Below are 16321 nucleotides of genomic sequence, written 5' to 3' on the forward strand. Positions count from 1 at the left end.
AAACCTTTATTGCATGGAGGAAAACTTGCAGGAAGAAATATTTGTCATTTTCCAATCTGCACTTCTGGATCCTTAAGGGCCTCACAAATGCCAAAGCCGAGGACGGAATGAAGGTTTGGGAGCGACTCTCCCGGCAGCCCTAACAGCACATTTATTCCCTGACCTGCAACACCTTAAATGAAGAAAAGACTGAAATGCTCTCTGGGGTTTCCTTGTTTGTGTGACAAGGGTAGACACAATTGTTTAAATGATGTTCTACTTCCATTGCTGCGCATTAAAGGGCAGCATGTATTCTATATTACCATCTAATTGTGAGATTACACCATACTCTTAATTGTAGAGAAGTTATAGCAGCCGTCAAAATGGACAGCAAATTGCACATGAAGGTTATTATTCCCCCAAAAAAGCATGACCATGAATATTTCATTCAATTTCTGACAACTGATTATTAAAAACTTACGCATTGGACCTTTAACAAGGAGGATAACACCCTCCTCAAATCCACTTCTCTTCTAACGGAAGTTAATGAGTCACCTCCATTATAACGAGATCCCTCTCTACTGCGCTCATTTTGTTCCAATTTCCCCGACAATGGACACATTTATGTTACGAGGTGAGGGCGGGGCATAATGTCTGGAGAATAAGTATGTGGCATCGACAATAACAGTGTGAATTATTCCGCTGCTAATAATCTGTCGCGCTGATGTCCTCTCCCTGTATCACAGATGGGCTCAGACGGGGGAGAGCGGCAGTATTATGCCTCTGCAGAGATATTCTCCTGAATACATTAGAACGTGATAGGGGGAGATGTCTCACTCCCCAACACATACACACAATGGCTTGTAGTGCTGGGCCAAGAGAGCTGCATATGCCCCAAACATACAAGCATGGGCTTCATTAATGACGTGCCAGGAGGAGAGGGAGAGAGGGAGGGGTGGAGGTTGGGGTTCGGTGTGTGTGTGTGTGTGTGTGTGTGTCCGTGCGTGCGTGCATGTTTGTGTGCGTACCAGCCAGCGGGGATTTCCTTCTTTAAGCTTTTAGCTCCCACTGGGCTTAGCTCGACTCTATGAACCCTGATGTGGGCCTGACTCGAGCACATGGCGTCTCACACACACGCATGCGCACACACACACATTATATATAGAGAGAGAATGTATACACTGATGATTAGGAGTAGAATGCTGGCTCTTAAACATTTGGCTCCAGCCAGGCCATTGACAGATGTACTTGGGCTGTGGCAGCGGAGGTCAGGTCATCTCTGGATCCTCCTTCACCTCCACCTCTCCCTCCCTCAGTCTTCAGCTGCACACCGACCACATTTGTTCTGCCAACGCTTCCATCTCTGGCTGGTGTCTGTCATTTATATCTTTGAGTTCCTCCGTTACAGTAAAATGCATCATAATTAGGCCCCATCCCGGTACGTTGTGATCGCTCTTTTGGCAACTGCAGCACAGGGTTCGTTTATCTGGCACCCGATGCTGCGAGTTCTTCTAGTTGACAAGGACAACCCATTTCCAAATGTGGATACACTCTCTTCCTCTTTGACTGTACCGAAAAGAAATACTGAGGGAGTTTGGCAGCGCTCGTCATTTACATTTTAAATGTGTTCTGCAGCATTAAACTCATGATGCAGCTCCGACAACCTCCAACATCCAGGATTTCACTGTGAAACTAAGCTAGGTGGAACATGAGAATGCCCCTGTTGCGGCTAAGGTTCTCTGTTCCTTTACTGGAGGACAAACAATTATGTGAAAAGGTTTTGTGTTATATGGTCATAAAGTTTTGTGTTTAGCTCATGGAGGATTCATATTGTGCCTCGTAAGTGGCGCTAATGGGATGTTAAAGTATCCGATCTTCAACGGGTCAATGGTGTACGGGTTGTGATCAGAAGATAACGGACAAAAATACCAGTTTGTTTGGCAATATGGCGAAAGCGGGTGAAAGGAAAGACTAGAAACACATCACGAAGGCCTGTTATATTCCAGTAGCGCGATTTGCCGCCAATCAGATGCCACTGTGGCTCTGGAAGATTTGACGGTGGAACCTGGCTGTAACCGTGTTTGCATGATGAGAACATGGACGCATCTGCAGCAGTGCAGCGCTCCACCCTGGGAAAACAACAGCTCTTTACCTCACTGCCAAAAACACCACTGCTTCCTCCTCAGCGCCTGGGCAGTGCCAGAGATGTGAGCAGCGGGGCGGAAAAACACTTCTCCAGATCGCTTCTTCCCTCTTCACCACCCAGCTTCTCCCAGGAAGCCAGCTCAGGGGTCAGAGCAATCAGGACCCATGAACAACAAAGGGCCCTAGTTAGGCGTCCGGCTCAGTGCCCGAGCCAAAGGCTAGCTTAGCGGGCCGAGCCTGTCCATTAGGCAAGACCCTGGAACACCCGAGGGATCCGAGGTGAAAAGGGTAAGAAAGGAGAATAAAAACACTATCAACCCAGACACATACACACGCACGTAGTCAAAGACATGCACTGATCATATGAGGCCGTGTTTGACACCGCTGTCAGGATGCATTGAAGGGGAAAGGCAAGAGCTTGTGACACACACACACACACACACACACACACACACACAACACACACACACACACACACACCACACACACACACACACACACACACCACACACACACACAGAGACCCCCCCACACACACACACACACACACACACACACACACACACACACACACACTTCAGCCTGCTACAACTGCTGCTTTACACATAGAAATACAGGAAAGGGTTTCAAAGCTGGAGAACAGAATGACAGTTTCCACTTATTGTTACAGCATCACAAAACTCAGCCGCACCAGAAATCTGCTCCACAAAAGTGACCTTTTTTCCGTTTTCCATCTTTTTGAAGGGTGGGTTTCCTTGGAAGAGATGGGCTCCTACAGCATCATCTCAGTCGATGCTAAAAACTAAACAAAAGTTTTCAAATCTCTTTTCATTACCATTAATTCTCTCTGACCTTTGAATAGTTCTTGTACTCTCTGTCACAGGACTCCTATCGAAATGACCCGCAGCTTTTGGAACCGTTTCATTCTCCCATGACCTTTGTATACTGTGCTCTTTCTGTGCTGTAGCAGGTCTCATCACCCAAAACCGTTTCCCTAAGGTTATTCGACCCTGGTCAGGGAACCTGGCTGCAGCCACCTTGACTCCTCCACCCTCACCTACAACATCCTCCTCTCCTCAGGGTCAACACTCAGTTCCCTCAAGGCTGAATCCACCCATCTTGTCCCCCGACTCGTCTCCTTCACCTCCATCCATCATGCCACACTGCTCCCCCAAACTAGCCCTGGGCCGGGGCTGCGGCCACCAATCTCAGCGTGTCGGGCTGCCAGTCCTAATGGAGGACGGTGTCAGAGTGCTCAGTGGCTGAAGCTGAAGCCTCGGGAGGCCCCTGCGCCTCTTCTTTTCCCTCCCTTTTGGCTGCTGACACCGAGCTCTGAGCAGAGATGGACGTACAGGACGACGTGAATAGAAAATGACGTTAGCTCAAAGTTGACACCCAAGAAACTGTCAGAAATAAATGAAAAAGACTTGTTGAAATGAGTCCATGAATTTAGAGACGTGCACTATGAAAACAGATTAATGTGCATTAAAGTACACTGGTGCAACCAGAATCCCATCAGGTTTAAAGGTACAATCCTGCTATTCATTACTTAAACTCATTTTAATCCACTAATCTATATAGTTGAATTTGAACTTTTTCATATATAGTTGTTATTTTTAAAGGAACAGCACAGATAATGTCACTGTCACTCCGTGAATTAAACCCAATCCTTTGGGGGGGGGCATTTAGCCAGGTTTTCTGTCCTTCCAGGGACAACACTTTCACCTGATCCCACTTTCCTTGGCAAAAGCAATTTTCTGCCCAGTAGGACAGAAGAGCCAGCCGAATTACAGCCCTGTTGTGTCAAAAACAACACTCACAAAAATGTAATCAGGTAGGTTTTCTGTCCAAAAACATGAAGAAAGTAGTTGTGGCAACTTCCAGAATGAGGACTCGTGCAGACACACACTTTCAGACGCAGAAGTGAAAGTGAAGTTTGCTCTTCTGGCAAATAGACTCACCGGCACCCTTGTGCAGTTACCAGTTCCCCTTCTCAGTAATCCTTGTTTGGCGTTTCAAACCGTTCTGGCTGAAATATCCGAAATCGGCCGCGTTGGCTGATAGAAAACTAAAATCTGAGAGCGAGGGAGCAGGTTGAGCTGAGGCTGAGCGCTAAGGTGGCAAATGAACTAAATTAGTGTTTCATAGATCCTTTGAGTTGCATCTGAGCCAAAAATCAAAACGGATTAGGCTAAAATCACACCTAACAGGGCAATAATAAGCTTAGAAACTCAATTAAAAAATGAAAGGTTATAATTTAAAGTGAATGTCACAGAAATAAATGGATAAATGCTAGCTAAAATAATGACCTTAAAGGAGATGCAAAAAGTAGAGAAAAGGCCAAAGAGTTTGAGGTTTTGTCTGTGTCTGCGTGTCAGTGCATGCATGTGCATGACATGTAAGTAAAGCCTGAGGAAGGAATGTGGACAAACACAGAAATGAAGAAGACATTTAAGCAGAAGACACAGGCTAAAATTAGAGTGGGAGCTCCTTTCATCTCTCCTTCCTAAGATGAACGATCTACAGTATTTGCATCCATTTTTCATTGTGCACAGATGGATGATGCTGCACATGCAATTGGCTGTAATACTTTATAGACAGATGATATTGTCAAGCACGTTGATATTACACACCCTACACGCTTGGTCTGAACATGCTCCTGCTTTCCAACAGGAAGTTAAGCATCCCAGCAGGATCAGACTCCTGCACCTGCTTGACCAGTGATGGTCCACACTCCCACCTGCATGAGCAATATCTCCACTTAATATAGACATCCCAGCACCCCCAACAGAAATCTCAGAAGGTAAAGGAACTGGTACAAGTTCATGATTTTCCCAGCTTACAGTCACTCTGCCTCAGGTATTTCCATTCTTGGCTGTTCTCAAGGTGACATGACCGCCTAAAGCCAAGTTAGAATCTGATAAGACAGACAGACGCATCTATATTAGGCACAAAATAAGTCCCTATTAAAATAAATCATGGATCAAATGTGATTTCACATCATTTTAATGCAACCAGGCTGCTGGGTCCTAGATTGAAATGGTTACTTTTGCGTGTGTTAAACCTATAATCCTCTGTTCTCTAAAAAGTCAGCAGAATCTACTGGCAGAAGTGTTTTCTGTGTTTGTGTTTCCCTGCAATTTTGGAATGAGATCTGAGGGAAAACTGCTTTCCATCTGTTTTATTTGCCAAAAAAAAAACCGAAAAGAAAAGAAAAATCCCTTCTTGTGATTCAGATATGCAGCTTTAGCCACCTCTCTTGTTCCTTCTCCCTCTCTTCAGGCTTTCACTCTCTATCCAAGTGGCATCTGCGGATGACCAGGGCATCAAGAGTCTCTTGGGCCGAGGGGAGGACGAGGGGAGCAGAAGGGGAGAACGAGGGAGCGAACACCATTCACTTAACATTTCCCCAACACCAACGCGGCATGCCAGCCAGCCTGCAGTCTGTTCTCCTTTGAGCTTTCTATTCTACCAGAGAGCAGGGGAAAAAAAATCAATTCATATTTCCATAATCCACACTCCTGTCTGTCTACATGTCTTTGCGTCTCCCCCTCTTCCATCCCTCTCTTTCTGTCTCCCCCTCTCTCTCCCCTGGGGTAAGCTAACCCCTCCACCCCGAACCTACGGCCTACAAATGTCATTACGCTGAGCAACAATAACGGCCTAAACAAAAGGAGGCCTTGCTCTGAGCTCGGAGCCCCTCTGTGGACTGTTGGCTGCTGCCATATGCTGGCCAGCCCGGGCTGCAGAAAGCAACAGAGACTCTGGCTACAGAAGAGCCCCACAAAGGAGGAAAGGAGCCCTAATCCTGGTAATGAGGCCCGTGAATACAGCCTTTATGTATGAGGGGGAAAGGGCCAATCCCTCTGTACACAGCTAGCTAACTCGCCATCTTAAAGGCCATCTTATCCTCATAAATGATCTGGTCAGCCACAGAATGACAGAAAAATGAGGTTGTAGAAGGGCTAAAAAGTCAGAAAGAAAGTTCGACACAATGCTGACTTATTTATTAAATTCCTTTAAAAGCATTTCCCCCCACTCACATTCGGGGGCCTGTAATTTCTAACCTCTCCTCTCATTCCTCGTCTTCTCCCTCTTACTCCGAGAGCACACCGTGGTTCTTGTGGGGCAGGCAGACATCGCCTGAAGCATCGTTCTATGAACACGTTTATTCCTCAAAGTGGATCAGAGAGGCAGGAGATGCTGTTTAAACATTGCTGCTGTGTTGAGAGATAGTTAGCTTATGCACGCTGTCGTTTCCCAGCTTTTGAACTTTTTTTATTTATTTTTTTTAAATACGAATGTCCATTTTCCCTCCCTGTCCATTGCTGGGTGCTTCTGACATCTTTCAGTCTTTTTCCCATAGACCAGATCTGTGAAGGGGATACTTTAGGAACTGATCGTTAGATTGCAGATCTTGTTTTTATTCTGTCAGTACAAAAATCTCTCTCACAGGCAGCTCAGAGAAGGAATAAAAAAATCATCTCTACGGGAGCGAGCTGGTGATGTAACCTAAATCGTGAGCATGATGTGCACAACACAGAGAGAAGATTGGATCTTGACTGCTGTTCTTTGAACGTGAAGCCAGAGAGAGATACCAAAGACGCCCTGCTGAGGTTGTGTACTTTTCTAAGGGTTAAGAGCAAAGCCTTTAACTCAAGAAACACTACATTTATGATATTAAGACTTTTAATGTGCAGTGGTGTTCACATTCTTCCCCCGAGACAGCTGATAACATTTTGGACTACCTTAAAGCAGCGTTTTTCTCTGTGACCATTTATTGTGGCTGATAGAAATGATGATCAAAAGTACAGAATATCACTGTGCTATTCAGATTTAATTGCACCACGGAGCATTGTGGGTAAGAAGACACAGCCACGGTGAGAAGGCTTGGGCAGAAAATACTGAGATACATCACCATTTATGATTTATTTACATTAATTAGTAGTGAATCTAGACGTGTCCCAAATTGACACCCAAATATTGTTAACTTGGTTGTCACAGTTTTCCACCCAGAAACACCATTTTTAGCTTTTAAACGTGATCATACTCATTAGGAAAATTCACAATAAGGAGCTGAAGCAACACAGTCATTGGAATTACCTACCCTGGGGGGGGGTTCTGGCTAGGAGAAGCCATGAAATCACTCAATGGTGAAATAGGACATTAGCATGCTAACATTTATGGATCTAAGGGATTGTCATGGAAGATTTTGTCCAAAAAGCATTTTGAAATAAAAAGCTACAAAACACTGATCAGGACCTAAGTTTATGTTGCGCAATATGGAGACAACAAAACTCCAGTACAGGCGTACCTCAGAAAAGTGCCTCTCCAAAGGGAAACATGCTACAGCGAGCGCTCCTAAAACGTTGACATTCCCAGCCTGATTGGGGATTTATTTACAGATATCTTTACAGATATCTTTACAGGCTCCAAGCGCCATTCCTTTAATAGCCAGGCATTTGTTGTTGTCTATAGGATAAACTCAGCATGGGACTGAATTTCTTTATCAGGGTGCTAACCTTCCTACGTGGCTACCGATGGTCAACGTAAATGTGTCGGCATGTATACAACCAACCAAAGTACACTTGGAAGTTCCCCATTGTTGTTATTTGGATTCTGCCCTAAGAGGAGCACAAGAAATCCCCCAAAAACCTTCCTGTGGTGTGAACATGACCGGAAGCAGACATGTTTGGTATGACAGTTCTCAGAAATGTGGAGTTCCTCCAGTGTTGCAGGTTCTTTTGTGACTTTTAGCACAAGCACAAGTGAGTTATTAAAAAAAAAGGAACCAAAGGTGCAAAAGCTAAGAAATTATTCAAGGATTCTCAAGTGTTCAGTCACTCTGTAATACTGACTGCGTGAGGAAGAACATGTGGGACAATAAACAGTGCAAAACAGCAGCAGAAAGTGCTTTCAGAGGGAAAAAAAACTCAGTAATGTCGTAAATGTGAAACAATAAGGTGCACAATGAGAGAAGAAGTGAGAGGCAGAGGGGAAAACAGAGGTGTGCATTCCTGTCACGGCTCCATGATAATTACTGATTCGTCAGTTATTGAAGACCTGCTCACTGCTTTTCATTACCAGCAAGAGATGCCGAATGAGACAGGGAGAGGTGGGAGAGGAGGAGGAGGAGAGACAGAGGAGGAGGAGAGAGCACAAGGGGAGCGGTGGTGGTGGTTGTGCAGGTGGTGATAGGAGTTGGGGGAGATTACCAGGGAGAGTGAGGGCACTGGGCGAGGAAAGGAAGTAGAGGAAGTGGAAGAGGTTGGCTGTAATGCTGAACGAGAGAGAGAGAGAGAGAGAGAGAGAGAGGAGTGTGTTCCAACCTGGTCTGTGTGGTCCTGGGGGAAGCTCCACAGCACGGTTGGATCTAGAGGTAATTGACAGACAGCATTAATCAGTGGGTGAGAAACACACCGTCTTCGCTCGCTGCCTCAGAACACATACATATTAATGAGTGGGGTGGGGGCAAGGGTGGCTGCGGCAAGGCTGTGCACATCCGCACACACCCTCAGAAGCTCACACACACACACACACACACACACACACACAAATGCACAGTGAAAGACAAGAGGGTGTCTAAGCTGTACGTACAGTAAATATGCTAATCCATCGTAGCAGTGTAAAGATGATATCTTTTATAATACACTTCCTAAACGTGAATTCACAAGAAGTCAACATATTAATGCTTAATCTTTCGTTGCTAATTATTCTATTGTGGAAAAGGAGATGTTTTAAACAGCAATATCATGATTGATTTTAATCAAATGACACTAATATAAGCTAACTAATAACCAAAAGCTCTTAGAGCAACAGGAAGACGAGTCTTGAAAAATTGGGGGGAGCGGTTTTAACATTCCAATTTAAGTGATTACCAGTAAAATAAAGAGCTGCAGAGGTAAGCAGAGGGACAGAACATTGAGCACTTTCACTTTAATTATGCCATGGTGGACACTTCCTACGAGCTAAACGACAGACGCGCAAACTCGTCTCGTAGACACCATGTGACTGGAAGAATGCAGAGGGAACAGAGGGGTCTGTGGTAAACAAGGCTTTCACAGCTCAACGGTCACCCCGTGACCTCTGCAGGAGCAGGACGGGTCCGAACAGGAAATCTCTGCCAATGACGACTCATCTACATCCCCCCGAACAGAGCCGGGCTGGAAGACGGCCGTGTGTGATCCATACCTGTATCTACCACTGATCGCTGTCAGGAGCCACAGTCCACCGACTATCACGTAATCTATGCCCCCCCCCCCCCCAAAAAGGATCCAGCAGAGCTCAGAGTTTACACTGTGGGGCTGACATTCAGGCTGAGAGGGTGGCAACTGTTGCAGCAATCTAAGCCTGTGCGTAATCATTTGATGGGGAAGATCAATGAAAACAGCAAGTTTCTGGGCAACAACAGAGCTTCAAATATAGATGCAGATGCAAAACAGCTCAGAGAAAAGTGATATCCAAGTCAATGTAAACAATAGATCTCTCTAATGGCATCTCACTGCCTCGGCTGAGCTGTTGAACACTAACCGAGGGTCGTTATGAAGCTGACCCTTGACCTTCCATGTTTCCCATGTCATGCTAACGAAGAGATGAGTCCGGCTGCTCGTTCGCACGCTGCCGCTCCCTAATAATCTGCAGAAACACAGTTCTGTCTTACGGATTCTGATTTTAACCTCTAACCTTTGACTAGAAAAATCCAACCAGTATTCCATCTGAACTTCCTTCTGCCCATTCCTGAAGCACAGCTTTCACGCAAGATTAAACAGATACGAAGTCCCAGCAACCTTGACCTTTGACCTGCTCAAGGAGCTCAGTTCTTCCTTTTTGCCTACGTTTGAGCTAAACGTCAAGATCTTCCCTCTGGGTGCTCCTATACTGTTGTGTATTAACCGACATAAACTGATGGAGGGCCTTTAAAAACATCCCCACTTCTGTCTGCCATTAGTAAAGAGGCATTAAAACACATAACACACAGAAACACACCTCCTGTAACCATGGAGACTCGAGACCTTCATCAACAAACCACACATAACTCATATTTTATCATCTTCCTTTTTGTGGCCACGTTTCCTCTGTTCCTTCACTTCTGCAGCCCATTCTCTAATTCTCCCCCCCTCCTGCTGGACATGCAGGGTGTATGGTGGACACAAAGGAGGGGAGGGGGGGTGCGCGAAGGGGGTTAAGACTGAGAGTTGAAGGTTACAGAGGTGAACAGGACCCCTGCTGCTCCGCCTGGGGACACAAATGTCACCGTGACAGATCCCGCAATGGTTAATCCCCCCCCAACCCCCCCTCCCCCCTTTTCATCAGACAAGCAGAGAAACAGACAAAAGTTCAACATGCACAAACCAAAAATGAAATTATTGTCAATCATTTCAGCATTTTTCATTATTTCAGGAGCAAAAAAGTCCGCACACCAACAACCAAACGACTAGAACGCCACAGCACAAAGAACCCCCCGTCCCCGTTTACTCTCAGAACACAGAACGTGTGTTTTAATGTGCACTTCATGAAGCTTCTGCTTGGCTCAAAAGGTCATAAAACATTTTGAGTGTGAAACAGACAATGGAAGCTGTCAATTACAATAAAATATGACCACTACGGATCCTGGGAGCGTCCAGGAGATACAGTAACGCCATATGCAAGTCAGGAAAGGGCACAGCCCAGCGTCTAGGTGGGGCGGAGGTCGAGTGACAACATTTTTCTGAAGAGTCAGATATGATCATTCCGAGGAAGTCAGCTAACATCGTCATCGTTAATGCGGCCATATGAAGATCCTGTTGAAAACAGACACGCTGAGAAAATAACCGCCCTGTTTTGACCTTTAATGTCAACGTGGATGCTGTGCGAAGGCTCTAGGCCCTGCTGGAGCGCCAGGCCTCAGCTTTACACCCAACTGTTCGAGATGTTCTCGTTGTCTTTCAGAGAACTGAGCGAATCTACAAAAAGCTGCTCAAAGCAACACAAGAGGTTGTGGTTGAGGACAAAGGAAGCCCCACCTATAGCACATTTCACCCTGGCGGGGTGTAAACAGATTCAGGGGGTGAGAATTGAATTGAAATCACCTATCTGGAGATAGATTTCTCCATTCACACCCCGGGAGGCGAAGGAGGACAAGTGTGATGAGGAGCTGGAGGAGTGGCCCCTCGTCCCTGTTTGGCTGTGTGTAAACAGTGCCAACGCATGTGCGTGTTTACACACACGGGAGGGGATTTCTGCTGTACAGTAGCATGTCCGCTGATCTCGCAGGGCTTCGAGCGTGGCTGTTCTCAAACAGTCACAGCGGGAGCAGCACGCAGGAAGCCCCTGAGCCACCACACAGATCCTGGAGCCAGACGGAGATGGTCAAAAATCAATGTTCTGGCTATTCCTGAGATGCCTCTCTTTAAGAGTCAGAGGAGGGGAGAAGAGAAGGGTTAATAGGTGAAGGGTTTGGGGAGCTGAGAGCGGGGCAACGGGGAAGGAGTGGGAGGAGGTGAGGGGGAGAACGGGATGGATTTAGAAGAGTGGGAGGTAGACCTTGGCCTTGCTCAGCTGAGACCACTTCCTACCTCCTCAGGTGGATCATTAAACACAATGGGATTAAGGAGAAATGCCGGTTAGCTGTGCGGTACGTTCACAGGAACATACGCACTGGGCAAGTGAGAATTAGGCCTTCCCTTCCTTTAAATTATCCCATCCTACATCTACAGTACATCTACTGGCAGCTCCAAGTGGGCTAAAAAAAAAAAAGAAACATGCTGGGCTCCTCTTCTTGGCATACATACTTTGTTTCTTGGGATTTCCAAGTAGGCTAAAAAGAAGCTGTTGGCAGAGGATGCCATTCCTAATGTTGCTGGCTGGAAGGAGCAGTTGGCTCATGCAGCAGTTTGTCAGAACCCCGGCCCGACGTTGCACGGCGAGTTATTCAACTCCAAACACTTTTAAAGCCTGGCTAACTCACACTGAAAGACATCAAGCCTGACAAAAATAGGCTTTGCAAACTACTGGAACATACATACGATGAACATGAAATACACCCACGGTGCAGAGGCCCGCGTTTCTGCCGCTATAAGATCGCCGTAGCGGCCCAACAACTGCCCTGAATGCATGTTTCTGGCTTCAAGATTCGAGCACAACACAAAAAAAAAAGACCTAACCCTAAATCCAGTGTGAATACACATTTGGATGAAAGCGTCTAGTTTATAATTCTCTATACTATGAGAATCAAACGCAGACTTGGAGCCCTCATGGCCATGCAGCATTCTAAAGGCATAAAAAATGCACTTTTTTCACCTTATTCCATGAACTGGTGAATGTGTGTTGTGAGTGAATAGGGGGCCTGTTTGTTAAAAAGGCCAAATCCCATATGGTGAACAGCAGCTCCTCTGGTGAGAAGAGAGGCTGTGAAAGCCACCGGCAGCCCCTCTCCTCCATCCGTGTTCCAGAGATGAAGGGATTCAGCGCCTGCCTCTCCTTGTTCCTCCTCTCTCCCACTCCCTTCGCCTCCTCTCCTCCCTCTTTCTTGGCCAGGGGTTAAACTGCTGCACTCTAACCTTCTTGGCAATGATTTCATTCACTCTTTTCTCTTGTTCATTCTCACATCTTTAAGAGAGATTTATTTCACAGTATGTAGTGGATTAGGCCTCTTCGCATGCCCTCGGACAAAAGCATTGTTTTAGCGCTAGCTAGTTCACTGTAACGGGAGGAAACTGCCGCCGCTAAGCATGCACAATGCAGCCATTGTGGATGCGGGGCTGGAAGGACCCTTCCTCAGAGGCCGTCTAGACTTTGAGCTAGGGCCACTGGAGAAACAGAGGGAGAAAATCCCATCAGGCAGTGGAGTGAAAGTTAACTAAGGTAACCTGCTGTGAACCTGATGAAGATGTCAAGCCAACATATGGCAAAAAATGTCTATTGTCAGAACAAGGAGCTTTCTTCCCTCTGAGGGACACTTAGACGAAGGAGGAGGAGAAGAAGGGTGGCTTAGAAGAGCGGGGGAGAGTTACAACCTAAAGGAAGGAATAACTGCAGTGGTCATCGTTTTACTTCTGGATCAGTAGCCTTATTATGACTGGGAGGAGGCCCAACCCCTACCCTCACAATTAAAGGGGTAAGAAGATTAACTGCCGTCTTTCAAAGGCCAGCAGGAAGAAAAACACTCACGGACGTTTAGAACGCTTTTCCTCATCCTGCCGACTGAGTCGGTCCTGCACACTGCAAATAGCATTACATTTCATGCCGATTTGGCGAGCAGAGGTTCCCAGAAAAGACAAACTTCTCACACGATGATATGGTTCTTAGGGTTACCAATATCGATTGGTCACACCGTGTTGTTACAAGTGAGGGTGGTGAGCGACAACTCACCACAAACACTCGGAACAGAAGAACTCCATCCAGGATTTCATGGACTCTTCTGCTGAGTGCTGTGGTCATAATTGGCAACTATTGTTGGGCATTTTTTAATCCAACTGAAAACATACAAGTAAAGTCATCCAATAATATAGAAACTACGCTGGTAAGATTTGAAACTGTAAACTCTAATTTTGAAGGGATCATCCGATTTTGCAGATATTTTAATTTCAATGCTAGAAAAAGAACAACCTCTAAGGTAAAGCCTGCTTCACCAGCCAAAAACATCAACTGGCAGCTTCACACGTGAGAGAAGCAGGCCTGGGAGACTTCTGAACCATTTTCTACGGCTTCATCTGGAAAGAAAAAAAATATCCTAATAAACAACAGCCTCAACCACTGGAAGAGGAAGAAAGAGAGCTGCACAGAGATGATGTGACCCTATTAATGCCACATTAGTTGTTCTGCCTCTCCAGAAAAATGCTTTAGAGGGAAAGGGAGAGACGGGAGAGGGAGAGAGAGGGAGAGAACGATACTGTCTCCAGGCTAGTTGGGATGCAACCCAATTTCACAGCTTCACGAATGAGTGGCAAAGCATATGGATGCAACCTTTGTGACAGCCTCTGTGTATCACCACGTATCAGCGTTGATATTCCCAGTCAGATTCCATACTGGTCCAACATTATGTCAAACACCAGCTCTGCATGACTGCATTTTCCACACAACATGCTGCCACTGCCTGTTAGTTAGAGAGGATGCTAGCCTGCGAAACTATACGGGAAAAAACAAGCCAACTATTCCCTTGGCGGGCTACTCTCCAGCACATCCTGCACCGGCTGTGATCCGCAGTTTCTGCGGAATGATAAAATCAAGGTAAAGCGGTAGCGTGCCCTAAAATCTGAGATGTGACCCAGATATTTATTCCAAAACAGATGGGGAGGAAGGGATGGTTGACAGCGGAATTTTGGTAGTATGAGGAATGGTGATGATTCCATCGCTGGCTGCTGTCTGGCTTGCTGAAAGCAAGAAAAAAAACAAAAAAAAGCAGCTATTTTTTCCACATAATCACATTCTTCTTTCCATATGGTCCAACCATCTGCCTAATTCATGAAACATCTATATAAACACAGCAGATAAATGGCTAATGTGCATAAAAAGCATGAATATAACATGCATCATGGGTATGTTACAGGTTAGCTTTAAACAACAACCCTGTGTCTGTTTTCAAATTAACCAATTACTATTTTAAAATCACAACAAGAAAACAGGTTAATCCTCTGCTCGCGCTCCGTGGTCCTGCGACATACGCAGCCGTACGAGGAGTCTGACAAAACACATCAGAAAGTAAAAGTTCTGATTTAGAGAAGAGCGTGGGTCGGGTCATTGTCAGTCAGTTACACATGCTTAAGGGAGAGCTCCCTCTCGTCTTTGAGGTGGTGGTTCCAGCATCAGATGAAGCTCTGTGTAGCACAGCAGCTCCTTGAGGTGAGGAGGGGATCGATCTCACTTAATGTCATATGGCACAGCACCCAGAGGCAGCTGCATGGTGCTGATGACAGTGCAAAGCCTTGCCTTTGGCGGCTACATGCTCGGTGCTGCCGAGCTGTGATTTGAAGTTCACATGCAAAGGCTGACAGACAGGCAGCTCTCAGTCAGCCAGTCGCACAGCCAGACGCACAGTTTCCACAAGCGTGACAACACGCCCGCATCTTTTTAAGCGTAAAATATTGCCTAAACCACCCAAAAAAGGGAAAAATACGTGGAGGCCCGACTGCTCTGCAGAACTGACAGAGAATATACAAACCAGAAAATGTCCATGATTTAAATATAAGGAGGTAATTTTCACCTTCAACAGAAAAATGATAATATTACTGCACCATCACAAAGCATCAATGACTAATTGTTACATTGACAGATGAAGTTGCCCTCAGCCAGTGGTGGAAAATGGAAGTAGATAAGCACATGCGCCACTTCCTGTTGTCTGGTCTTTATCCCATATTTACACAGAGATAGTAGCAACGTCCACTGATGTTCTGTTAAGATTGGAAAACTAAAAACCCTGTTATGGTTGAGGTCGAGAAGGATCCGACGGTGAGAAACACATCAGTGTGTGTCCGGTGGGGTGGGGTGGGGTGGGGGTTGAAAACAAAGACACTGTGGATGAACTACATGATTTGCAATGATAAATGGTCCCAGACACTCGCAGCGGCATCAAAACTGACCTAAATTTCCACGAAAAATAGGCCAGAACCCAAATTAAGGGCCAGTAAGGCCACGACACACACGTAAACGGCATCATCCTCACTGTAATTGTGAGGCGTCGGGCAACACGGGCGTGGAGAGACGTAGCCTGGGGGCGTAGCTGTTGACATGTAAACAGCGAGGATAGGAACTGAGATGACAGGCTCGCACCACTAGTTCTGCTTGACTTGGGTTTGGCCCTGACCACAAAATTAGGGTCTAACGGACAGCAGTCTACATGTCAGGGTACCAGCACTCGTACCATGTCAATAACTAGGCTGATTCCCTTAATTGCCGGGGAAAACACGTTCCTGCCTTTTCGTCATCCATCTTTTGGATCATTTTGCATCAGTCTACATGTCAGCTGCTCCGTGAGACCGGAGCACACGCACGCCCGATGTAAACACCCTCAGCCATTATCTGCTTATCTGTTCATCCAAGAGCAGAGCTTGAAGAAGGATCCTCCATCCTGCCCTGCAGAGTGAATTAGGCCTGCTTTTATTTGCTAGAAGCTGCACATATTAAATCGACAAGATGCCCAGTATACTTCCAATCAAGGCATGTTCAAACTCTTTCAGTCCAAAAGCATTCCCAGGTAAAGTGGTTCCTGTGGGAAAACCTC

The 16321-nt window shown here is 46.1% G+C and overlaps 1 protein-coding gene across 2 annotated transcripts in view; it reads right to left on the reverse strand.

Moving 5' to 3' along the window:
* dennd1b (DENN/MADD domain containing 1B) overlaps nucleotides 1-16321 on the reverse strand; it is an 81021-nt gene that overhangs the window by 57613 nt on the left and 7087 nt on the right. For both annotated transcript variants that reach the window (XM_057037317.1, XM_057037318.1), the window contains exon 3: nucleotides 8454-8497. In XM_057037317.1, coding sequence (XP_056893297.1) covers nucleotides 8454-8497 — 44 coding nt within the window. The remainder of the gene's footprint in view (nucleotides 1-8453; nucleotides 8498-16321) is intronic.

Source organism: Takifugu flavidus, chromosome 7, assembly GCF_003711565.1.
Source record: "Takifugu flavidus isolate HTHZ2018 chromosome 7, ASM371156v2, whole genome shotgun sequence".
Lineage (NCBI taxonomy): Eukaryota > Metazoa > Chordata > Actinopteri > Tetraodontiformes > Tetraodontidae > Takifugu > Takifugu flavidus.